General features: G+C 44.6%; 4 protein-coding genes across 4 annotated transcripts; 3 read left to right on the forward strand and 1 right to left on the reverse strand.

Moving 5' to 3' along the window:
• The first annotated feature begins 1,464 nt into the window (after positions 1-1,464).
• hells (helicase, lymphoid specific) lies at positions 1,465-12,829 on the forward strand. Its single transcript, XM_055227086.1, has 23 exons — positions 1,465-1,654; positions 2,217-2,314; positions 2,395-2,501; positions 2,766-2,888; positions 3,005-3,046; positions 3,133-3,160; positions 3,245-3,303; positions 3,375-3,413; positions 3,814-4,041; positions 4,157-4,339; positions 4,987-5,130; positions 5,432-5,628; positions 5,699-5,792; positions 6,690-6,851; positions 6,969-7,099; positions 7,716-7,872; positions 8,735-8,818; positions 9,366-9,485; positions 9,946-10,062; positions 10,545-10,704; positions 11,178-11,274; positions 11,723-11,799; positions 11,990-12,829. Exons 1-23 carry the CDS (start codon positions 1,647-1,649, stop codon positions 12,073-12,075), a joined length of 2,541 nt encoding a protein of 846 aa, XP_055083061.1. The 5' UTR covers positions 1,465-1,646; the 3' UTR covers positions 12,076-12,829.
• A 1,951-nt stretch (positions 12,830-14,780) lies between these two features.
• On the forward strand, positions 14,781-16,824 carry calhm3 (calcium homeostasis modulator 3). The gene is made up of 4 exons (XM_033979360.2): positions 14,781-15,067; positions 15,340-15,467; positions 16,041-16,168; positions 16,374-16,824. Exons 1-4 carry the CDS (start codon positions 14,781-14,783, stop codon positions 16,812-16,814), a joined length of 984 nt encoding a protein of 327 aa, XP_033835251.1. The 3' UTR covers positions 16,815-16,824.
• A 259-nt stretch (positions 16,825-17,083) lies between these two features.
• Positions 17,084-18,955, reverse strand: LOC117383051 (calcium homeostasis modulator protein 2-like). The gene is made up of 2 exons (XM_033980289.2): positions 17,727-18,955; positions 17,084-17,575 (listed from the first exon to the last, which is right to left on the reverse strand). Exons 1-2 carry the CDS (start codon positions 18,276-18,278, stop codon positions 17,177-17,179), a joined length of 951 nt encoding a protein of 316 aa, XP_033836180.1. The 5' UTR covers positions 18,279-18,955; the 3' UTR covers positions 17,084-17,176.
• Positions 18,956-20,950: 1,995 nt separating this feature from the next.
• On the forward strand, positions 20,951-25,371 carry LOC117383049 (ras-related protein ORAB-1-like). The gene is made up of 6 exons (XM_033980286.2): positions 20,951-21,338; positions 22,548-22,620; positions 23,368-23,463; positions 23,978-24,073; positions 24,392-24,523; positions 24,737-25,371. Exons 1-6 carry the CDS (start codon positions 21,325-21,327, stop codon positions 24,935-24,937), a joined length of 612 nt encoding a protein of 203 aa, XP_033836177.1. The 5' UTR covers positions 20,951-21,324; the 3' UTR covers positions 24,938-25,371.
• The last annotated feature ends 302 nt before the right edge of the window (positions 25,372-25,673 follow it).

A 25,673-nucleotide genomic window follows, 5' to 3' on the forward strand; every position in this document is an offset into this window, starting at 1 on the left:
CATACTGCAGACGTTTGGCATCGTGTTATTAAAGAGAAATAGGGCTGTTATTTACTGCGATGAAACTGAGGAAATACAATAAAATTCATCAAAATGAACCAATCAGATCCCTCCGCTCAGCCTCCTTCACTTTGCACTGATGTGTTTTACTGTTGTTCAGGATGTGCGGCCCCTGAAGGCCCCTGCTCTCATAACTCATGAGGACTTCCTGACATCTCATGTTTAGCAGAAAATGGCCAGAGTCTGTTGAACCATTAAACAGAAGATCTGTTTAATGCCATACTGTGTAACATTTCAGGCAAAACAATATATTCTCCATGGAGATAAGGATGTGGCTCCCACCAGAGGATGCACAGAGTGGATCGGTGTCATTATTAATGTAATAAATGTATTACTGAGATTCACTATTACAAACTTATATTTGGAAAGAAAATAATTTGGGCTCAAACTAAAAAAATGGCAATTAATTTAATTATTATATTTGGCAAACTTTATATTCACAAAAGGTCAAAGGTCACATTTTTATACAGCACTTATTCACCTTCAAGGCTCAATGCACGTCAAGGAATAACTCACACATTCACACACACATTCACACACACATTCACACACCAGTGCACACAGACACTGTGGGAGAGGGAGGGTTAAGTGTCTTGCTCAAAGACACAACAACAGCATTCATCTGTGTGAGCTGGAATCACACCACCAACCTGTGGGTCAGTGGATGTGACCACTCGAACAATGATGTTTATATCAAGATTTAAACCCCCACCTTCAGATTTTACCTGAATGAGTTTGTACATTTTCTTCTGCCTCTGTTTTTTGTTCTAATTAAACAACTGGAATCTTTAAAAAAAATAAAATAAAATAATTTTTAAAAAGCCATATTTACATGAAGATAGTTTGTTTCTGAACATCTTTGTAGCTGTTTAAGCTTTTTTGTACCATGCATGCCTCCCTTTGACATTCTGTTTGTGATATTATGTGTTTAGGATCTTGTTATTATGAAATTGACTTCACAATGTGAAAAAAAAGTATAATAGCTCTGTTAAATAAGAGATCTGAGGGGGAGGGGTGTTTAATAACAGTGTACTTAGAGGAATTACAAACACAGGATTAATATTATTTGCACTACTTCAGCAGTAACAGTGTGTGTGGTGTTTCTGATGATAGATTTTTCTTTTTGTGTTGAGTAAAACTTCAGATTCTTTGAGTCTCGTAAAGTCTGACCCCCCAAACTGAAGAAATGGTTTAGTCCAAACTGGCGCGAAACTGATAAGCCCCGCCCACTACCACTGCGCCGTGTTGTCACGTCACCAACAGTAACAGCGGAAATACAGCTATAGTTTCTTTCACAATAGAAGCTTACAACATGGCAAAGTCCACCTTAAACCTTATTTTGAAAATAAACAAACCGGAATATGCATTAATGTACTTGAGTTTTCCACATTAAACAGCGTGAGGAGCCTGGACTCTGCAGCATCAAGCACTTACACAACACTCTGGGCTTTTCTCAGAGGAAAAAATTGTTTATTTTTGTTTTACAGCAGCAGCATTTTGCATATCTCCCACCAGCCGCCGATAAAAGACTTATTCGACACTTTTTCACTGTAGTTTTACTTTGGAAAGAGGCTAAACTCAGTAAAATGAGCAGGTGAGAAGCTTCCTTCTTCTTTTGTGTTTGTATTTGTTGTTTAAATGTGATTTTTTAGGATCATGGTCCAACTCCAAACACTAAAACTAAAACACAGGGAGAAAACAGCTGTGTTAGTTTAGTTTATACAGTTTAACAGTATTTACATGTGTTTGATCCAAAAGTGTCAGATCTGTGTAAGGTTCAATGTGAGCCTCACCTGGACCTGGAGGATTTACCTGGGACTGTGTATAAGACTGGACATAAGACTGGACATAAGACTGGACATAAGACTGGACATAAGACTGGACATAAGACTGGACATAAGACTGGACATAAGACTGGACATTAGCCTCATACACAGCCTGTCAGAGTGGTCCATGTGGTCATTTAAAGGGTCAGAGTGAACAGGCCCAGCAGTCTGTCCCCGGGGCAGGTGCGGCCTGTCCCCGGGGGGGGCAGGTGCGGTCTGTCCCCGGGGGCAGGTGCGGTCTGTGGTCTGTAATAGCTTCTTTCTCCTCTCAGTGATGAGGGACTGAACACAACACAGTGTAAAATTACATTATTTTGTCTTATTTCTCAGTGTGAAGAAAGAAACCTGCAGTGGATCCCCTCAGTGTCCTGAACCGGACGAGTCTGAGGAGCCGACGGGGACCAACATGGAGACTGGAGGCAGTGATGGTACTCTGAGAGACTCACTGTTGATGTACGTAAACACTGTGCTAACACTGTGCTAACACCGCTCTGCTTTGTGAATGTAGAAGTTAATGTGAAAACCGAGCCGCTCGTGATCACCAAAGAGATGGAGGCTGAGGAGCAGCAGCTGAAGGAGGAAGGAGAGCGCAAAGAGAAGGAGATGATGGAAGAGGTCAGATAAACACAATGATTCACTGTTTCTCTTAAAGCCACTGCAGGTCACAGCTCATTTATAAGTTTGAACAGTAAAGAGGGCAGGGGTTAAACCTGAGGGTCATATTTTTATATCTTTAAACATCAGGTTGTTTACATAAATGACACATGTAGTTCTGTGTCTCTGCTGGTTTAAGAGTTTTAGTTAAACTGGCTCAGACGATCATCAAATCTCATCTTTTAAATGACTTAAATCAGAGGAAAAATACAATTCTGTCTTCAGGCGCGACTGTCTCGAGAGCGGGACTCCAATGAGATGCGATTCAAACGGCTCCAGCACCTGCTCCAGAAGAGTAACATCTACTCCAAGTTCCTGCTGACCAAGATGGAGCAGCAGCAGAACGAGGTGCGTCTGCGGCGTGTGCCCTGACCACAAACACTCACATAAGCTCATATCACATAATGACTCGTTAAGATGCTTCATTGTTCATGTTTGTCATTTAGTTTTTTTTCTGACGGCAGGAAAAACTCCGTAAGGAGAGACTTGAGAAGAAGACGAAGAAGGTGAGAGCCTCGGTCACAAGTCTACAGCTCATTTTTGCTCGTTTGTTTTTAGTTCTGTTTTGTTTTAACATTTGTTCTTTCGTCAGAACTCCACTGCCGCTGATTCTGATAAAGGTGAGTAAACTGTCAAAGTGTTTAACTCAGAAGTGATGTTTTATTACACAAACGGTTGAATTTGAATATTTTTTCACTTTACAGATAAAAGGAAGCGTCGAAGGGATGAGGATTACAAAATCGCTGATGTTATGTCAAAAGAGGTAAGTCTCTGGGCAGTGCGTTAACAAACTCACCTCTAACAGAACTGATTTTTCCTCTTTGTGTTTTACAGGACATAATGTCACAGTCAAAAAAAGCTAAAGTGGAAAAGGTAATTGTTTTATTTTATAGAATCAGATTTACTTGTACAGAGAAACAGGACGAGGCTGGTCAAAGTCAGTGGATCTGGACATGTCTGGACTCTGCTGCTTGGAGCTGGACTTTGCCTAGAAGCCATTTTGTTTTTTTGTTGAGGGAGTGTGTTTGGTCTTTGTCAAACTTTATTTTGTGTGTATAGCCTGGTAATCACAGAGGAACTTGAGTTCACAGACACAAACTGCTGTAAAATCCTGTAACAAACCTCATGCCTCAAAACCATAACTGGTGTTGAGTTTAGTCCTTTTAGCATCAAAACAGTTTAAAATGTGATGAATTGTGATGAGTCACAGCACTATATACAAGTGTCTGTGTGTCTGTGTGTGTGTCTGTGTGTGTGTGTGTGTGTGGGGCAGGACGACACAGCTGAGCAGAAGTCCCTGGACACTGAAGACCTTGAGAACATGAGTGAGTCCAATGAGTCCATAAAGAGCCGGCTCTCTGCGACTGTGCGGGACAAGGCCAAACGGCTCCTGGACCCCAGCCGCAAGGTGAACGGCGAGCCCGTCCCGTTCCAGCAGCCCGCCCTCTTCACCGGCGGAGTCATGAGGTGGTACCAGATCGAAGGCATCGAGTGGCTAAGGGTGAGCGAGTCTGTGGAATCCAGAGATCTTTCTTTTCTCCCTTTGCATATATTTTTTATTGCCCCTTTCAAACTGCGTCATAACGTAAGACGACGTTTGTGATGTGTGGGTCCAGATGCTGTGGGAAAACGGGATTAACGGGATTCTGGCCGATGAAATGGGTCTGGGCAAAACCATCCAGTGCATCGCTCACATCGCCATGATGATCGAGAAGAAAGTTCTGGGGCCGTTCCTGGTGGTGGCGCCGTTGTCCACTCTGCCCAACTGGATCAGCGAGTTCAAGCGCTTCACTCCTCAGGTACCGTCTAGACCTGCACCTGGAACTTTCTCTTAAGGTGGAGATAGAAAAATAATCTAAATATCCTGATATCGTATCATGAGAACTCTCGATAATATCATGGTCTTCACATTATATCGAATCAAGTCTTTGTTTTAAACAGAGGGAGCTGCATGGACCGTGATCCTTTGCTCTTTCAGTGCAGACTACATGCTTTTAAATCTTAGTTCTTTGGATTATGACAGAACCAAAGTCTCATCGTGGCATTTTAAAAGGAAAAAGGAGCATGTTCACTTTGAGATTTGGACGTCGTCACATTCCTGGTAAATGGAGTGTCATTTTATATTTTGTACAGTAAACACGACTTGACTTCCTGTTTATCTCCAGCCTTCTGTGTATTAAAATATTTATCTGAACTACTAATAATAAAACAGTTTTGACTTGTATCTAAAGTACAAGTGAAATGTCCTGATCTTTGGGACACTTCAGAGTGTAACAGCTCTGAGACTCTCCACAGGAGCGTTAGCTGCGTTAGCTTAGTTAGCTTGTTTGTGGTGCTCATCTGATTCTTCTTGCGTCTCTGCTTTTTGTCGTACATTTAAAATATTTTCTTTAAAGATCCTTTAGTTTCTGGCAGACCTAAGTTTTGTTTTCTGTGTGATTTGCAGGTGTCAGTGGTTTTGTACCACGGGCCTCAGGCTGAAAGAGCAAAACGACTGAAACAAATCCGCCGCCCTCACGAGCCTCTGGGCATGTGCCCCGTGGTCGTCACCTCGTTTGAGATCGCCATGATCGACAGGAAGTACCTCCAGGTCCTTTTGATTTGAACAGTTTATAAAGAGAAAAATGTGTAAATGTGTAGAAAAATATTCAAACCATCAAAGTCTTTTCCCTTTGCTTTTTTCTTTACTGCATAATTCTATATGTCGTACTGCTTATATTTGATGTCTTTTGTGTTTTATAAAATATAGTAAGTAGTAAAAATATATATAAAAAAAAAAAACTCAGAGGGTTTGGTCCAGTATTTATTTAGCATATTTCCCAAACAGTTTCAGTGTTCTCCATGTTTATGTTCTTGTACAAATCGTATAAAGGAGATGTGTTTCCTCACAGCGTTTCCAGTGGAAGTATCTGATTGTGGACGAGGGTCATCGCATCAAGAACCTGAACTGTCGACTGGTCCGAGAGCTGAAGATGATGCCCACGGACAACAAACTGCTGCTGACGGGAACGCCGCTGCAGAACAACCTGGCCGAGCTCTGGTCTCTGCTCAACTTCCTGCTGCCGGAGGTTTTTGACGATCTGAAGAGGTCAGTGCTGTTCTGTCCTTCTTTTCTCCGCTGACCCGCTGCGTGTTCACGGCTCTGGGTTTGTCTCCAGTTTCGAGTCCTGGTTCGACGTGGACTCTCTGGGCGTGGCCGAGAGTCTGGTGGCGTCTGAACGAGAACACAACATCCTCAGCATGTTACACCAGGTGAGTCTGTAAAACCCACATGTCCAGAATATGAGCCGTGAAGTGACCGCTGTGAGAGGCACCTTCTGTGTTTATGTGCAGAATACAGAATACATCTTTATTTAAAATATAGAACAACACACACACCTGCACAGGTCCATTTAAAACATCAAAACAGGAGCAGGTTGATTCTAAATGTTTATCTCACATTATTAAACTGCTGCACTGGCTCCAGTTTTTCATGTCCTTCAAATAAATTTCATTTTTGGGGAATAAAATAACCAAAAGCTTTTTTTCCATTTCAGTTCTAGAGCCGACAGTTTTAGACAGAGACAATCAGGTTTCAATCAAGTTTAACAAACAAGTGACATATTGAGTCATTCTGTCGTCGTAAATACATTTAATAATAAATACATTTATACAGTGTCCTTAAAATAATATTTAAACTGTCAGAACCAGAACATTGTGGTCGTTGTTTTCATTTTAGATGGAATTTTGTGTTTTGATGACAGATTATTTTTTGAGTTTTACTTCCTGTAATCTTCAACTTCTTCCACAAACTGTCACTTCACTGATGTAAAACTATGAGACATTTTACCACAGAAGGAACAAGGACATTTGGAAAGTGAGCGGTTTGGATGGTTCTGTCATTTCGACTTCAGTTGGTGATAAAACCTGTTTAAATATAAATGATGATAAATAAATGATAAACTCCTTAAGACGCAGCTTGAAGAAAAGATGAAAAAAAGAGCGTTCTCTGCTTCCTGTCGTCTTTGTGCTAAAGACGAGACTCTGAGTGATGAGACGCGTGTGTTTATACTAAACAGGTGGCGCTCTCGAGCTGCTCCTAAATGCGGGGGCTTAGGGTCAGAGTTCATATGGACCTTTGCCTCACACTGACGTTTAAACTGTGTCCAGATTCTGACCCCGTTCCTTCTGAGGAGACTGAAGTCAGATGTGACTCTGGAGGTTCCTCCTAAGAAGGAGATCGTGGTTTATGCTCCTCTGACGCCCAAACAGGAGCTGCTCTACACGGCTATCGTCAACAACACCATCGCCAAGATGCTGGGACGAGAGAAGGTAAAGTCCTGTGGACGCTCCACATGTTTAAACGGGTGAAGTCTGTGCCTGTCCCTCAGGTGTCCACCAGGTGAAGACGTTTTCACAGAATTGTATTAATTATATTATATTCTGTAGACTGAAGCTCCAGTGGAGTTAAACTCTGATGGTCGGCCAAAGCGACGATCACGAAGGACTGTGGACTACAGTGAAATGGACGAAGATCTGGACAAATACCTGGAGAAGCTGCAGAAGGAGCAGGAGCAGAGGTGAAAGAATAAAATAAATGTGTTTGATTTAATGCTGCTAATGTGAAGCACCTCATATAATTTAACACTAAACATCAGCACTCAGGAAGTGGGTTGGACTTGAAAAGTAGGTCAGACACGCCTCCTCAGTGTGGTGGGCGTGGCCTGGGTGGGCGTGGCGTCTGTATCACATTGTGGATGTAAAGTTGGAAAAACTGAGCACTTCTGGATTATTTGAGAGTGAAGGAACTAAAGAGTTTGAACAGGTGTTGATCCTGAAAACAGAACATAAATGTCAAACATTATTCTGCATTGACATTCTGTTTCTTTGCATCGACGTTTTAAAGTTACGTAAATGTTGGACTTTACACTTGTGTCGTACAGAACAGAGACGTGTCCAAGTGACTTACTTTAATTTATAAAAGTTTACAGGTCAGAGCATTTTGGCCAATGCATTTTTCTGTGGCCATCGTTTCTTTGGAGTCTAAAAAAAGCCATATTGACCCTGGCGTGTCGCTGGCATGTGTGTCGCTGGCGCGTGTGTGTGTCGCTGGCGCGTGTGTGTGTCGCTGGCGCGTGTGTGTGTCGCTGTACATGTTGATGTAGGTGAGACTGAGTCTGTCGTTCCTCTGTCCAGTCTTGCGGCCTCGTCCTCTTCGGTGGTGGACGTCCATTCCCCTCTGGACGCAGAGATCAACCTGAAGCTGCGTAACATCCTGATGCTGCTGAAGAAGTGCTGTAACCACCCGTACCTCCTGGAGTACCCCCTGGACCCCACCACACAGGAGTTTAAGGTCACCCCCAAAACATTAACATCAGGCTCTCTGCTCCACAGACCAGACTCACAGTAATGTGAATACGTAGAGTAACTGTACTGACAGTATTTCATCACACAATTTAGGCTCAAACTGCACAATACTGGAGAGAAAAAATGTAAAACTCAGCTCGTGTGTGAGGCAGGTGTGACTTTTACTCCAAATAGAGATAAAAAAAAACAGCAGTGAAACATGCAGCTTTTAATCCTGTTGTGTTTTTACTCTGAAAACTTTTATACTTTTTACACCCTTTAAATTAAAGTGTTCAGACACATGGGCCAACCAGGGTAGTGTTTTCTGAACACTTTACCCAACACATTTTACTGCAGTATTCAGGATTCTGTAAATACATTTTTAAAGTAATCTGTCATCACTGTGGAATAAACTGTGAAAATCTGAGAACAGGCCTGAACCTGGAGTTAGAACACAGGACCCAGAACAGACACGACCCCTCAGGACCAGTCCAGACCAGTCCACTCTCTCAGTCCTGTCTGGTCCGGTCTGGTCCAGATATGCTTGCATTGTAGGGAGTATTATACCTCTGAGTTGCAGTGAGAGACTCAGTAACTTTAAAAATGAAATCCCACAAGCATTAAAACAACCAAACATATCAAACAGTTTGTATTTTTGTCGACAGTATGTGTGTTTTCACTGATGAGTTTAAATTGGGCAGGATGCAAAAGATAAAAGGAAATGCAGCTCGTAGACGCTGAGTTTCCTGTGACATCAGAGCGGTCTGTGGTTATGATCTGAACAGGAGAGACTTCTGAATGAGGTTTTATATCTGATACAGAGAGTGACATGAAAAGTCTCACTGTTTTTTGTGTTTTTTCTTCTCCAGATCGATGAGCAGCTGGTCCGGACCTCGGGCAAGTTTCTGATCCTGGACCGACTCCTGCCCGCGCTGAAAAAGAGAGGCCACAAGGTACAACGGCTCTGGAGTCTGAGAGATTTGTGTTTATGCTGTAGGACTCTGAGAACTCTTGTCTGGTCCCTCGCGGTCCCTTGTGGTCCCTCGTGGTTCCTCGTGGTTCCTCGTGGTCCCTCGTGGTCCCCCCTGGTCCCTCGCGGTCCCTCCTGGTCCCTCCTGGTCCCTCGCGGTCCCTCCTGGTCCCTCCTGGTCCCTCCTGGTCCCCCCTGGTCCCTCGTGGTCCTGTATCGCTCATGGTCTGTGTCTTCCACTTAAAAATGACCAGAAGAAAATCCCATTACAGCAAAATAACAATATATTTGTTGATTTTTTTCCTTTCTATAAAAATGTAGAAAGTCCATTTCATTTTTTATTTATACAAAGTTGTTCTGTTGCTTGAGATAAAATCAGACAAAACTGAAAACAGCCACATAAAACATTTAAATCAGTCTCTGGTCTTGGTTGAATCAGCTGATACTTTGAGCCTTTGAATGTAAATGTGTATCTGAAAAAGCTGTAGTGTGTGACTTTTCATGATGTTTGGGCTCTTTTTTTCGTGCAGGTGTTGATCTTCAGTCAGATGACGTCCATCTTGGATCTGCTGGTGGACTACTGCTACTTAAGAGACTTTGAGTACAGCCGCCTGGACGGGAGCATGACCTACGCCGACCGAGAGGACAATGTGAGAGTGTGAGAGAGTGTGTGTGAGAGTGTATGTGGGGGTGTGTGTGTGTGTGTGTGTGTGTGTGTGTGTCATTCAGCAGAATTAAACACATATTATAAAAAATGACACTGTGCTTACTGCAGATGTACTTTCTTTCATTACATCTGCAGTAAGTGCGTCTGTGTGACTTCCAGCTGTATTTATATAATTCTTTTCAAATTTCTTTAGAGTAAAAATGTCATTGATCTAGTGTCAGTCGATGAATGAGATGAAGAGTCTGAAGGAGCTTTTTAAAGACGCCCAGAGTCCAAAGGTCCAAGGTCCAGAGGCTCCTCGGACGTCTCCTTTTACTCTCAGTTCTATTTCCATTGAGCATGTTTGGGGAAATCCTGCGTTTGCATTTGAAATGTTCTGACGCTCAAACCTCACTTTTCACTTTTCTATAATCCCGTTTAACTGATGGACGTGTTATTTTCAGATCAATAAGTTCTTCAAAGATCCAGAGGTGTTTGTTTTCCTGCTCAGCACCAGAGCTGGAGGTCTGGGCATCAACCTGACCGCAGCCGACACCGTCATCATCTTCGACAGCGACTGGGTCAGTTCACCTCGTCTCCATAGAAACAGCTGATGTCATCAATGTTCTCTGGGGGAGCTAACTGAAAGCACTGCTCTGTCTGAAGCTGTCACTTTATAGTCAGTTTGTGTTAAAATAACAGCACAAGTCAGACTTTAATCTGACCTTTAAACAAGTCTCTCACACGTAACATTACAGCCACACGCTAGCTAGCGTTAGCATTAGCATTAGCATTAGCCAACACTTTTTCAGTCTTTTTGTTGAAATTCAAACTCCAGGAGCAGGACCTTGAGCTCGGGCTGATCACAGGCTCCTGAGAATGTTAGTCTGAAAACTCTACAAACGGCACAAACAGACTAAACGTTCTAAGATGTGTGCGTTCTGTCACCATGGTAACTGCTGAACATTCCATCATAGAGCTACATGTAGAGCCTCCCCCAGCATGACATCACTGTAGACGTTCAGTCGTGTGAAACCAGGTGGGTTTTGGTCTTTGTGTCCAGAATCCTCAGGCGGACATCCAGGCTCAGGACCGCTGCCACCGCATCGGCCAGACCAAACCTGTGGTGGTTTACCGCTTTGTCACGGCCAACACCATCGACCAGAAGATTTATGAACGAGCCTCCGCCAAGAGGAAACTGGAGCAGATGGTCATCCACAAGAGTAAGGACGCCGTGGACAGGAGGGGAAAAAAAGACTTTTCCCTTTGAATTGACTTGAGTTAAATCAGATCAGAGGCAGTTTCAGTGGTGGATTTGAAGTCCAGTTTCAGATGAAGGCAGCTCCAGAATCTTTATTAAAGTTCATCCTGATTTATGGACAAAATGACAAAATAATCCCAGGATCATGTAGAGCAGGTTAACACAAACATTTAAGACCAAATGACAAGTCTGACAGCAGCAGGTACAGAGGCCAAGCTTTTTATGTGAAGTGAATTAGAGTGAGTGGAGCCGGACATGCGCACACGGGCACTTCCTGTTTAGAATATGGCGGCTAGCACGTTAGCTAGGTCCACAGTCGCAGAATACGTGAGAGTTGGGCTCATAATTAAGTTGTTGATAGTATCATAGTCGGCTGGTCGCCTAAAACGATGATTTTAAAGAGTCTTAAAAACAAAATGTTGTTTCCTGCTGCAGATAAGTTTAAAGGAGCAAAGACTGAGCTGAGCCAAGGAAAGAGCTGCATCGACCTGGACGAGCTGATGGAGCTGCTGAAGGGGCGGAGCGACGAAAAGTGAGTCCCCCGCTGTGTGTGTGTGCGTGAGGGCGCGTGTGTGTGTGTGTGTGTGAGGACACACACTACGGGTATTAGCTGGAACACTGAGCCACTGGCCCAGTCCACCTCATTTTATTTTATCTTATTTATTTATTTATTATTTATTTATTTATTCGTCCCTGAACAGATAAAACTGGACCTAAAACAGTGACACGTCTTAATGGAGCAGTGAGGGCGGGACATTAAAGCGCTGGTTGAGTCACAGTGTTCAGGAGCAGAGCCACACTATTAGCGCTAATGCTAAACTACGAGACACACCTGAGCGTCTCTTAGCCCCGCCCCCATTCACACCTGTTCAGTTGTTTACCCTGTGCTGCTCTGGGACTAGACCCGTTTGGTTCTGCGTTGGTTTTGCGGTGGTTCACAGTTGTCGTGTGACAGTGACTCACCGTGTCCTCGTCCACAGGCAGGTGAAGACGTCGAGAGGAAAAGTTCTCAGCGATAAGGACCTGGAGGTGCTGCTGGACCGCTCTGACCTGCTGGGTACGGACACATTAATGTTTAGAGATGTGTGACCAGATGTCTGACCACCTGATCTGAGGTCACGTGTCCTGAGGGTCTGGAACATCTCAGTGTTTGATGTTTCCTTCTCTTTTTGTTTGATCATTTCATGTGTCGTGTCACGTTCTGAGTCTTGTGGAGCCGCGGTCAGAGCCTCGTGTTTGTGTTTCAGATCAGGGGAGACGTCGGGTGAAGCAGGAGAAGGCGGGTGTGTTCAGGCTGGTGGAGGACGAGGGGTCAGAGGTCGTCCTGTCCTGAACTCCCCAGTGTCTCTGGAGATGAGCCTTAAACTACTGTTCCTCAAACTGACCGCCGCCCTACACTGACCGCCGCCCCCGCCCTGCTGCTCTTCTGGATGTTTGTTTAAACCACTAAAGACTGGACTGAGACTTGAACATCTTTAATGTGTCGGCCATTTTAAATAAGATTCTGTGTCAAAGTCAAACTGACAGTGTAAAGTTTTGAGACTCGAGCGTCTGCAGCAGAAGAAACATCAGCCCGTTATTGTACTGTAACCTGCACCGTCAGGTGTGTGTGTCTCTGTGTGTCTCTGTGTGTCTCTGTGTGTCTCTGTGTGTCTCTGTGTGTCTCTGTGTGTCTCTGTGTGTCTCTGTGTGTCTCTGTGTGTGTCTGTGTGTGTCTGTGTGTGTGTCGTCTCTTCTCTCTCTCTCGTGGCAGATTTCTAAGAAACATCAGTGTGATCCTGAGCTGATCCTGAGCTGATCCTCACTTGTGTGACCACGTTCTGTTCTGTTTAGTTTTATAAAACATGTTCTGCTTAAAATCCATGTAGATGCACTTGTACAAGCACATATTTGTACACATACATGTACTTGTGCACACATTTGTACTTGTGCACACATTTGTACTTGTGCACACATTTGTACTTGTGCACACATTTGTACTTGTGCACACATTTGTACTTGTGCACACATTTGTACTTGTGCAGGTTTAACTGGGACCAAGAGAAACTGATTTTGTTTATCATTTTTTAATAAAAATCCCAATAATCAGCCCTGTGTCTGGTTGTACTTGGACTGTGTTTATAATGTATTTATACAGAGTGTGTGTATGTGTACACACTGTCACACACACACACACTCACATTCGTGCTGTTGACTGGCTCTGTGTTTGTGGCTCTGTGTGGCTCTTTGTGGCTCTTTGTGGCTCTTTGTGGCTCTGCTCATATTTTCATGGCGTTCCTCTGATGAGACACGTCCAGACAACAATAATGTGACTGTATCTGCAGAGTTTACAGCAGAACTCTGACCTCTGACCTCTGACCCTGATCCTGCCTGATGTGACCTGTGTATGTGTGTGAGAGAGAGAGAGAGTGAGTGAGCCACACACACACACTTGAGGTGTGTGTGTAAATTTGTATGTCCAGGGTGTGGCTGTTCCGGGAGCAGAGTCACTTTGTGTCTGTTTCTGGTTTGAGCGTCCATCAGAACAAACTGACCAAAGGTAAGACACTTTTTATGACCGATATTAAAATTAAAACATCCATTTATCATGACCTCAACCTCACAAAATACACACAAGTATTTAATTGTTGTACTGCAGTAAAAATGCAAAATATTTGATTTAAAGGACCTGTGTTTAGTCTGATCTGTTTCCTCGTCACAAACCTGGAGCTTGTGGAGGCCGAGTTCTTCTCTAACTAAAGGTAAAAGGAGATGATCATTTTAAAACTACCACTTAATGACATCACAAGGAGGAACAGAGCGTTTTGAGCTTTGGAGATGTGACAGACTAATAATAAAGTGTGACTCAAACATGTGAATGAAACAAAACACAAGTCCAGGTCTGTTTTTGAGGAGAAACATTAGAACATGGACTAAACCTCAGAGTCAGTTTGTGATACAGGACATTTAAATAATACTTTAAATTATGGATACACACATCCATATCTGTGTGTGTGCCTGTGTGTGTGTGTGCGTGCCTGTGTGTACCTCTGTGTGCCTGTGTGTCTTTGTTCTGTTGTGTAACATGAGCTGAGGGCAGAGCCTGTTTATCTTTGTGTGTTTTTGTCGACACAAAGGCAGATTCAGACTGTGGTTTATAAAAAAACTGTTTCTCTGTTGTGATGTTTTATATTTTACTTACTATATATTTTTAGTCTAAATTGCTTTTTTTTTTATAAATGAGTTGTTTTCATTTCAGTGAAAATCATCTATATTGTTCTTTCGGCTCAAATATTCCACAGTGTGACATTAAACATCTGTCACCATGGAGACTGTTCATTTAACACAATCTGACCATAAAGATCTGAGAGCTGATCTGTGTTAAACACGACCAAAGGAACATCAGGCACAAGCTAGCATTAGCATTAGCATTAGCATTAGCATTAGCATTAGCATTAGCATTAGCATTAGCATTAGCATTAGCCAACAGTTTTTCAATGAGTCACTTTCACCTTTTTGTGTAAAATCAAACTCTTAAACAGAACCATGAGCTTTTTAAATCACCTCTGTGGGTTTTTTTTTTTCAGACTAAAGACTCTAAACACTTTTTGTCAGTATTTTACTAACGTCTTTTATGCTAATGTCCTCAGAGCAAAACATCCACAGAACCAAACTGTGTTTGGAACTGATCATAAACATCCTCCTCCTGCTCCTCCTGCTCCTCCTGCTCCTGCTGCTCCTGCTGCTCCTCCTGCTCCTGCTGCTCCTCCTGCTCCTCCTGCTCCTCCTGCTGCTGTTGTTGTTTGCAGACTCCATAAAAACACTGCTGTGTGTCTGTCCCACTCGTCTGTTTCACATTCTGATGTACTTTTGTCTCCTCAGCCCTCACCTGGAGACCTCACCTCACCTGGAGACCTGACCTCACCTGGAGACCTCACCTCACCTGGAGACCTCACCTCACCTGGAGACCTCACCCTCACCTGGAGACCTCACCTGGAGACCTCACCTGGAGACCTCACCTGGAGACCTCACCTCCCCTGACCTCCGTGTCCGTGCCTGATGGAGCGTCTGAAGTTGGTGCTCCAGTACTTCCAGTCGAACTCTGAGTCCATCTCAAACGGGATCTGCATCCTCCTGGCCCTGGTCAGCGTCAGACTCTACACCAGCTTCGACTTCAACTGCCCCTGCCTGCCCCAGTACAACCGGCTCTACTCTCTGGGCGTCATGGTGGTGCCTCCCATAATCCTCTTCTTCTTGGGGTTGTTGGTGAACCGCCACACGGGGGTCATGATGGACGAGTGGCTGAGGCCCGAGGGGAACCGCTCCAAGAACCCTGCGGTCGTAAAGTGAGGCCAACGTCTGTGTTAGGAGCAGTTTAGGCAGAGACAGTTTGAAAGTGAAAGAGCAAACTGAAGTGAGAAAATGTGTGAAAATATAACTCAGATAAAAAGACAGAACATTAAACCCATTAAACCCATCAAACCCATTAAACCCATTAAACCCATTAAACCCATTAAACCCATCAAACCCGTCCTCTGTCACGTCACAGGCTGTAACACTGTCGCTGTTCAAATAAAGTTCATTAATCGTGACATAATAATGAGAACGTTCTATGCAGGTTCCTGTTCTCGGCCATGCTGCAGAGGGCGCTGTTGGCTCCAATGGTTTGGATCTTGGTTTCTCTTTTGGATGGAAAGATCTTGATCTGTGCGTTCAGCGTCAACGTCGACCCGAGTCTCTTCTCTGGTACAAACCCCCCACACCTCTGTCCACTCTTCAAGTCCAGACTCAAAACTCACCTGTTCAGAGTGTCCTGTCTCTTTAACCAATCACACGTCTTTTATCAGTCACTTTTTTGTCGTGTTTTATTGTATTTGTTTGTTTTTATCTCATTTGATCTTGTTCAGTCCTTGGGTGTTTTGAAAGACACTTATAAATAAAATACATTATTACATGTTCTGACTTTAACTGGAACTAAAACTATGAGTCCTCAGAGTGAAAAGAGACACAGGTCTGCAGGAGGGTCAAGACCTTTGACCCTCTGTGACCTGTGACCCTCTGTGACCTGTGACCCTCTGTGACCTGTGACCTTTAGACCCTCTGTGACCTGTGACCTTTAGACCCTCTGCTCTGTTATTGTCCTTGTTGTTGTTCGTGTTGTTGTTGTTGTTGTTCTTCTTCTTCTTCTTCTTGTTCTTCTTCTTCTTCTTCTTGTTCTTGTTCTTGTTGTTGTTGTTCTTGTTGTTGTTGTCGTCGTCCAGGTTTTGTCTCAAATGCGTTGGCTTCGTTGACTCGCTGCTTTCACTTTTCTGTGTCCAGGTTTTCCAAACAACACTGGGATGGACGTCGTCAAAATCATGGCCAAAGTTCCGTGTAAAGAGGAGGCCATCTTTGCAAACAGCTCCTTTAAGAAAGCTGTGACCAGATACGTGCGCTGCTACTCTCAGGTCCTTTATGTGCAGGATTTACATGTACAAATACACATTTATATACAGTGTTTATATACATTTATTTCTTGACCACATGTTATCACAGAAATGTCTTACAAAAGCCGATCAGCTGCCAAAGCTCTAGAACAAACTGTCATTGTGTCCTGAGGCAAGACACTTTTAAACAGTGTATTTGTGACGTTCTTTGACCCTGTGCTTCCAGGCGGTGGGCTGGTCCATCCTCCTCTTCCTCATTGTTCTTGGATCTCTCGCTCGTTTTATCAAACCGTTTTTTGATGACCACGCCAGGTTCCTTCAGACGCGTTACTGGAGCAACTACCTGGACGTGGAGCAGAAAATGTTCGATGAGACCTGTGTGCTTCACGCCCGCGACTTTGCCCGGAAATGTGTGGTGCAGTTTTTTGAGGAGATGCGAGATGATTCTGTCCCAGAGCTGGACCGGCCGTACTTCACGGTCAGCGCTCGGGACGAGTGGGAGAGCGAGGACGAGGACCGGCTCCACGGCATCACGAGGCAGGAGCTGATGAACCAACTCCTGGACAAATGGTTCTACAGCAAACCCCTGCTGGACGTGAGGCGCATCGCCCAACGACCAAAACTGTGTCCAGAATGCTCCAAGAAGAACCTTAACTCAGATGTATAGACCTGGACTACAGACCGGTGAACTTTGACCCCACATACATCCCCCCGTTTTAAGAGTTTTGTTTGTTTTCACTCCTTCGTCTGACCACTGCTGCTGTTATTGTTACTAATACTATTATAAACACAACAATCTCAAACATTTTAACAAAACTCTATTTTCACTCACGCCCCTCCCTGAAAACAGCAGACAGTGATGTGCCTCAGGTTAGCTAGTGACAGCATTTAATCTGCCACACGACTGGTTTATCTGAAACTACAGCAGAACAAAATCAAACCAGTGCAAAGGCGTGTCCCACCAGAGGAGGCGTGTCCGCACAGAGGAGGCGTGTCCGCACAGAGGAGGCGTGTCCGCACAGACACAGGTCAGAGGACGTTCATCTCCTTGTCCATCTCCTCTGTGCTGTAGGTGGCCCACTTGTGGACGCGGCTGTAGAGGGGCAGTCCGTTCTTCTCGCGGTACAAGCAGACGCCCGTGACCCTGTTCCAGTCGGCGCTGTGGACGGGGCGAGTGTTCTCCTGCTCCGTTAACAGCTCCTTTTGCGTGGAGTCCAGGGACACGAAGCCAAAGAAGTTCTTGACGTTCTGCATGGCTGCCAGCTGGGCGTGGGCGGCCGCTGTGTTCTGGAAGAGACTTTGCTCGGCGGAGCGGTACTGTGACCAGTACTGCTCCTGCTGGTGGCCGAGGGGAGAGCAGCATCTCCTCAGACACTGCAGCAGGAAGACGGTCAGTGACATCACAGCGACCAGCAACCAGCCAATCAGCTGCAAGAAACACAAGAGCCCATATAGTGTGTGTTTGATTCAATGTTATTTTACAGATTTGGAAATCATGTCATAACTGAGCCACGCACACCTCCCACAGCCTCCTGCGCCTCCTGCGCCTCCCACAGCCTCCGTGTGCTAAATGCCATACCTGAGACTGGTACCTCAGCTGTCGCTGGACGTCCCTCCAAAAAGGCTTCAGGTCCTCAGAGACACTGTCCTCACAGGGGAACTGGGCCAGCGCCTCAGGGTCCTGTCCTGCGGGTAACTCTGGCACGAGGCTGGTGTCCACAAACTCACTGAGGGCACAGGTGTAGGCCTGTCCCTGCAGCAGAGACAGCACCGCCCAGGTGAGCGGCGCCACCACCGCTCTGCCCAGCACGCTGCCCAGCACCGCGAAGGCCGCCGCCGCAGACAGCTTCTGGCACCGTCTGAGCTGACACTCCGCTAACAGGTCCCAGGTGCTCCGGTTTAACATGATGCCCACCAAGAATAGCACCAGAGCGGGCACGCCAATGGCCGCCAGCCCGTAGAAGTAATTCCTCTGTGTGGAGCAGGGGCAGTCAAAGGCAAACACAGAGTACGCCGTCTGCCCGGCCACAGTGCCCAGAGCCACAAGACCATTGAAAATCATCACATCTTTACTTTTAAAAAACAGAGACACAAATTTAAAGTTCTCTGTGACCAGTGCAGCTGCTGCCATCCTGCAAACTCGCAGCGGTCAGAGCGTGAGGGCTAAAAACACGACTGAGCTTAGTGACCAAACACATAAAAATATAAAACAAAAACAGTGTAACTTCACCAAACGTCTGCTGAAGTTCTGCTGCTGTGGTCCAAAAAGACGCTGACGGGCAACTTTCTGTCCTGATGTGTGTTTGAAGAGTGGAACTTAAAGGATCTTTTGTGTGTGTCATGTGTTGGGCACGAAGTGACTCAGAGCCTGGGACGGCCCCTCTGTTTCCTCTCCCTGTGGAAAAACTCGTCTCTAACTGAAAACATGTGTCTCACTCCACAGCAGAAACAGAGGAGCTTTAGCATTAGCTTTAGCATCAGCCCTGCTTCAGCTCACTGAGACTCACAGACGACACAAAACCCCAGTGTCTATAACATAACTGTTACATGTGTGTGTATTTGACCCGTCCTTGGCCCAGTGCTCCGGGGACAAGTGTCCCGCTCCCCCGGTTTGGTTCAGCTGTGAGTTTAGAGGGAGTCAGTCCCAGTTTGTTCTCAGAGTCAAAACAGAATTTAAATGAGATTTGGAGCCCTCCTGTGTCCACCTGTGTCCACCTGTGTCCACCTGTGTCCACCTGTGTCCACCTGTGTCCTCCTGTGTCCACCTGTGTCCACCTGTGTCCTCCTGTGTCCTCCTGTGACCTATGACCTATGACCCATATATATATATATATATATATATATATATATATATATATATATATATATATATATATATATATATATATATATATATATATATATATATATATATATATATATATATATATATATATATATATATATATATATATATATATATATATATAAAAAATAACAGTTAATCAGATAAATAAAGCATAAAAAAACAGGTTTACTCTGGATCTCACTCCAGATCAATAAATCCACTGAATTCTTCATCCTCGGTGTCGCTCCTGAACAAATCCACCCCCTCCAGAGGAAGATGAAGCGTCGCTCTGGACGTGTCTGTGATACTGGTCTAGAGCGCCCCCTGTGGTCGTCAGTCACATAGAAGTTGCTCCCCCAGAAAAACTATGAAAAAAAGTTTGACTTATAGTCGCAGTGAATAGAATATGGTCTATAGAGTTTAAACACTTCTTTTTATTATTAACTGTGTGTAATGAGGTCATGTGATGTGATGAGGTCATGTGATGTGATGAGGCCATGTGATGTGATGAGGTCATGTGATGTGATGAGGTCATGTGATGTGATGAGGTCATGTGATGTGATGAGGCCATGTGATGTGATGATGTCATGTGATGTGATGAGGTCATGTGATGTGATGAGGTCATGTGATGTGATGAGGTCATGTGATGTGATGAGGCCATGTGATGTAATGAGGTCATGTGATGTGATGAGGTCATGTGATGTAACAGCAAAAGGAGCAAATGGAAATTGAATTCTGTCATTTGGACAAATGTTTTTAATTCCAAATGTGTTTTTGTCACATTGGAGGAGCTCAGAGTAGAGCTGTTGCTCCTCCACGTCTAGAGGAGGCTTGGGCATCTGTGCGGGACGCCTCCTGGACGCCTCCTGGGGAGTCTCCATTTAGACTGCTGTCCCCGCGCCCAGGCCCCGGATAAGAGGAAGAAGATGAATGGATGTTTTTTTTTTCCACTTTCTTTTTTGCCACTCCCACAGGAGGCAGCTCCTCCTCGTCCTCCCACAGGAGGCAGCTCCTCCTCGTCCTCCCACAGGAGGCTGCTCCTCCTCGTCCTCCTGCCGTTGGACGAGTGATGAGATTTTCAGATCCTTTCTGCTTTTATGCTCCGTGTGTGTGATGTTCATGTCCTTTATATTCACATTATTCACATTATTCAGTTTTGTTCACACGTTTTTCACTGACACTGAAATAAAACGTGTTCTAGTTCTGTGCTCTCAGCCAACACAAAACACACACAAAACACACACAAAACACACACAAAACACACACAAAACACACACAAAACACACACAAAATACACACAACACACACACAAAACACACACAAAATACACACAAAACACACACAAAATACACACAAAATAGACACAAAACAGACACAAAACACACACAAAACAGACACAAAACACACACAAAATAGAATTTTTTCAAAGCAGGAGAAATCCTTACCAAAAAGCAGAACTGCCTTAGTCCTGCTTCTTTAGAGAAGTTAGGGGTTTTTTTTTTTAATAAAAACCAATGAAAAGTATTGAGGTTTAATTCTGTTTATTTAATTAAAAGCATTAGTACAAGTAGCACAAGTGCTTTCCTGTTTTTAATCGTGTGTTTCACTGGTATCACTGGTTTTGTACATTTGTTCAATTGATGGCGCTGAAGTGGAAACTAGACTGCAGTACATTTTATTGACCTCTTGATGGCGCCATAGAGTAAATGAATCCTTATGAAGTGTCGGTGCATGTGCGCCACAGGTGACTGAAAGTATCGATGCTTCATGAGGCTTCGTCTCATCGTCACTACACAAACATAAACATGCGGCTGTTCATCTTTAAGCTCCAGTTCATTTAAAGTCACGTCTGCGCTTCAGCTTCAGTCTGAAGCGTTTTCCTCCTCAAACGTCACACTGTGAAAAAGAGATCACGTGGGAGGAGCAGTCACGTGGGATGAGCAGTCACGTGGGAGAAGCAGTCACGTGGGAGGAGCAGTCACGTGGGAGCCGTGCCACGTCTCACTCCATGACGTCACCTCTCTGCTGCAGTGTCCGTCTTCATCCCGTTTTCCTCTCGTCTTTTCTCTCGTCTTTTCTCGTCTTTTCTCTTTGACACATTTGTGAGGACAGAGCCTCGTGAGCCGTTGGAGACTTTAAAGCCTGTTGTCTCAAACACCAGCCTCTTCTGTCCGTTTGCAGATCGATGTTCACTGTTTCCTGGTCAGAGCCGCCGCCATTTTGGATTTGTACAAAGAAACATTGAGCAGAGAGAGAGAGATCTGAGCTTTAAGAGGAAAACAGGAGGAAAACAGGAGGAAAACAGAGGAGGAAAACTTTCTACGAGAGGAACAAGAGCCACCGACCAGCCATGAATCCAGAATAGTAAGTACTGGAACTGTCAGGGAGCTAGCTGTTAGCATGTTAGCACGTACACTTAGCACTGTGAGCTAACGTGTGTGAACAGACACAGTCTCATCACTGTAGAACTTTACTCTTCACTTGTTGCACAGGCAGAAAAGAGCCTCTGTGGATCTGTACACCTGTCTGTGGGTCTGTGTGTGGGTCTGTGTGTGGGTCTGTGTGTGGGTCTGTGTGTGGGTCTGTGTGTGGGTCTGTGTGTGGGTCTGTGTGTGGGTCTGTGTGTGGGTCTGTGGATCTGTACACCTGTCTACTCCTGTGTGGATCTGTCTGTGGATCTATACACCTGTCTGTGGATTTGTCTGTGGATTTGTCTGTGGATCTGTCTGTGGACAAACTGTTATGGTTTTATTTCACATAAATTCACATTTTAAAATTTCCTCTTGTTTATTTTGCCTCAGATTTTTCGTGAGTGTTTTGTGTAAAACACTTTTCTGATCATATTCTCTCCTCATGTGTAAAAACATGTTTGTCATGATTAGTTCATTTTACTATAAAAAAATATAAACAAGACATAATCACGACAGTGTCCATGGACTTAAGGACAGGTCTGTGTTCAGTGTTAGAAAAGTGTAGATGTGCTCTGTTTGTGTTCTGTTGTGATCCGTGTGTGTGTGTGTGTGTGTGTGCGTTGAGTCATGTGTTGCATGTGTCATGTGTGGGTCACATGCCCAGGGCCCATAGAGCAGACTGCTCATGATTTTCTTAATAGAACGAGCGCAATGTGGGTCAAATGCCGAGGTTCTGGCTTTGGCTTTGGTAAAAGTGAGAACATAAAGAGCGAGAGAGGGTGAGTAGCATTTGACCCACAGAGGAGAGCAGTGGAGTTGAAGTTCATGTCCACGTGGAGCCATTATCTGTTTGAACTTCTGCAAATTAACAATAAACCACAACAGAACTGCAGGTCCCATCATCACCGACAGGGGGCGCTAGTGAACATTTGAGTCACATTATTATTGTGATTAATGATTATATCAGGACAGGGGTTAAAGTTTAAAAATGTTCTGGATGTGAATAATTATGTCTGTGATTATATATAATGACACACACACTCATACACACATCCACACTCACACACACACTCCCACACACACACCTACACACCCCCACACTCATACACACACACGCACACCCCGACTCTCTCTGATCTTAAGCTTCTGTTTTGTTTTGCAGTGATTATTTATTCAAGCTTCTTCTCATTGGAGACTCTGGTGTGGGAAAGTCCTGTCTTCTCCTGAGGTTTGCAGTAAGTTTCACACGGACCATGATTCCTGAGGTTTTCATCAGACCTGCTCAGGGTGGACTGAAAGACTGAAAGTCTTTGGGACTTTGGGACTTTTGGGATATTTATTTTTTATTAGTTGATGTTAAATTTCTGTGGACTCTTCAGTGTCTCTTAAACTGCAGCGTGTGGAGAGTTTTTAGAAGAGACTTGACCCAGTGCAGTGACCCACTGACCCAAAACAAACTGATCCTTTACAAATCTCTCTAAATATATAATATTATATCATTTGTAAGGAGTGTGATAAGTTACTGTTGACCTTTACTTTGCCTGTAGTTTTCTGTAGTTCTGAGCGAAGCATCAACTCAACACTGATATCAGACGTGTTCAGAGTACAGTTACATGTACTGAGTGTACTCGAGTACTCACCTGTATAACTGCACTAGAATACAGTTACATGTACTGAGAGTACTCGAGTACTCCCCTGTATAACTGCACTAGAATACAGCTACATGTACTGAGAGTACTCGAGTACTCCCCTGTATAACTGCACTACAGTTACTCAAAATGGAAATGCAGAACAAACAATGAAACAAACTGAATTTGTACTTTATAATTTTATTGTACAAATATTCTCAGCATCAGAACACAGTTCTCTGATTGGCCTGTGTGTACTTTACAAAATGAGTTTTACTGCAGTACTCAGTATTGTGTGACTAAACACACTGTGCCCTGGTCCCTGTCACACGCGTGTGTCCCGTGTTTCTACAGGACGACACGTACACAGAGAGTTACATCAGCACGATCGGTGTGGACTTCAAAATCAGGACTATAGAACTGGACGGAAAGACCATTAAGCTTCAGATCGTGAGTGTGTCCTTCGTTTGTCTATACTTTGTGGTGACGTCACACTGGGGGTGATCCACATGGATGTGTATGGTAGAATGTTCAGCAGTAACCATGGAGACAAGACGCACACATTAGCAAACACCCCCAAGTAAGACTTAAGATGGTCTGAAAACTCCAGAAAAAACACAAAAGTGATTTAAAGAGCACATGTGTCTGTTTGAGAGTTTGATTTTACACAAAAAGATGAGAGTGACTCACTGAAAAACTGTTGGCTAATGCTAATGCTAATGCTAGCGTGTGACTGTACTGTTCTCTGAGAGCGGCGTGTTTAACTGCACGGGTCAGTTCACCTGTTGGAGTTTAGATGAGTCACCTCTTTATTGTCAGATTGTGTAAAACTAAAACTCAGGTTAAAATCTAAGACAGAGGAGTGCCTACAGTTAGCATCAACATTCTCTGTGGGAGTGACGTCATCGGCTCTGAAGTGTCAATATTTATGTGTGAGTTCTGAGCTGTGTCCTCTGGTCCACAGTGGGACACTGCGGGACAGGAAAGGTTTCGGACGATTACCTCCAGCTACTACAGAGGAGCACACGGGATTATAGTAGTGTACGACGTCACAGACCAGGTACACACACACACACACACACCCCCACACCCCCCCCCCCCACACACACACACACACACACATAAAACCTTTAGACTCTTTCACTCGGCTCTTCGTTCCGTAGCAGGTGATGAGTTTAGACCCGTCACTGTTCAGTTTGTGGAAAAGTGTCGGCCGTTGCTGTGTCAGAAGAACAACACTGTAAATGTGTTTATAAATGTATTTAAATGTGTTTATGGGACCACAGCGACAGACAAAACATTCAACTAACAGAGTCAAAGATCATGATTGTCTCCGTCTTAAACCCGGCCCCGTCTCACTCGTCTCCTTTTGTTGCAGGAGTCTTTTAATAATGTGAAACAGTGGCTACAGGAGATCGACCGCTACGCTAGTGAAAACGTCAACAAGCTGCTGGTGGGCAACAAGTGTGACCTAACCACAAAGAAAGTCGTGGACTACACAACGGCCAAGGTATTCTGTCTATACACTGAGGACGGGCCGCTCCTCCGGAGGACGGGCCGCTCCTCCGGAGGACGGGCCGCTCCTCCGGAGGACGGGCCGCTCCTCCGGAGGACGGGCCGCTCCTCCGGAGGACGGGCCGCTCCTCCGGAGGACGGGCCGCTCCTCTGCAGGAGTGTGTAAACGGCTCCTTGTCTAAAACGATTCTCTCCCTCTGAACTGCAGGAGTTTGCTGATTCTCTGGGGATTCCCTTTTTGGAAACCAGTGCTAAAAACACAACCAACGTGGAGCAGGCGTTCATGACCATGGCAGCGGAGATTAAAAAGAGAATGGGCCCCGGGGCCACGGCCGGAGGCGGAGACAAATCCAATATGAAGCTGACGCCAGGGACCACGGTCAAGTCGTCGTCAGGAGGCTGCTGCTGAGACTGGAGCCCTCGGGACAGGGCAGAACTTTAGGCGTGTAGTGGCACCGAACCACGTCACCCCTGACGCCTCAGACTCACCGAGTCTCTGAGGCTGAGAGCCACTGTCTGTCTTTTCATTCCTCCACCAGGGGGCACTACTAAATCACTTTAATTAGGATTTGTTTGTCCATTTTTTTGATGTTTTTTTGTTTTGGACTGTTTGTCGGGCATGGTCCATCTGTCTGTACTGTCCTTCACACAGTAGTGATGTATGTACATAAACATTATGTATATATATATAATTATATATGATCATATGGACATCGGACTTACAGCTCGTGTTCAGTATGTTAATGGGAAAGTCTTGACAGTTAATCCCTGCATTCAGAATATGGCTAAGTGTATTTTTGTTGCAAAACATTTAAAATGAAAATAAATCTTGTAACACCCAAATGTAGTTTAATGAACAGGCCGTTCTTCCTTCAACAGGACAAAAATTACATTTATACAGAGATTTTCCCTCAGACTGTATTTTACATCAAGGAACCACACACATCAGTGCACACACACACACACCCCCACACACACACACACACCCCCCCCCACACACACACACACACACACACTGGGATGAGGGGAGTTAAGTGTCTTGCCCAAGGTTTGCATGGGCGCTGGAATCACACCAACCTATGGGTCAGTGGATCTGACCACTCAACCAACTGAACCACTGTCGCCCTCGACACTTCACACGAGAG

The sequence above is a fragment of the Periophthalmus magnuspinnatus genome, chromosome 15, assembly GCF_009829125.3.
Source record: "Periophthalmus magnuspinnatus isolate fPerMag1 chromosome 15, fPerMag1.2.pri, whole genome shotgun sequence".
Classification (NCBI taxonomy): Eukaryota; Metazoa; Chordata; class Actinopteri; order Gobiiformes; family Gobiidae; genus Periophthalmus; species Periophthalmus magnuspinnatus.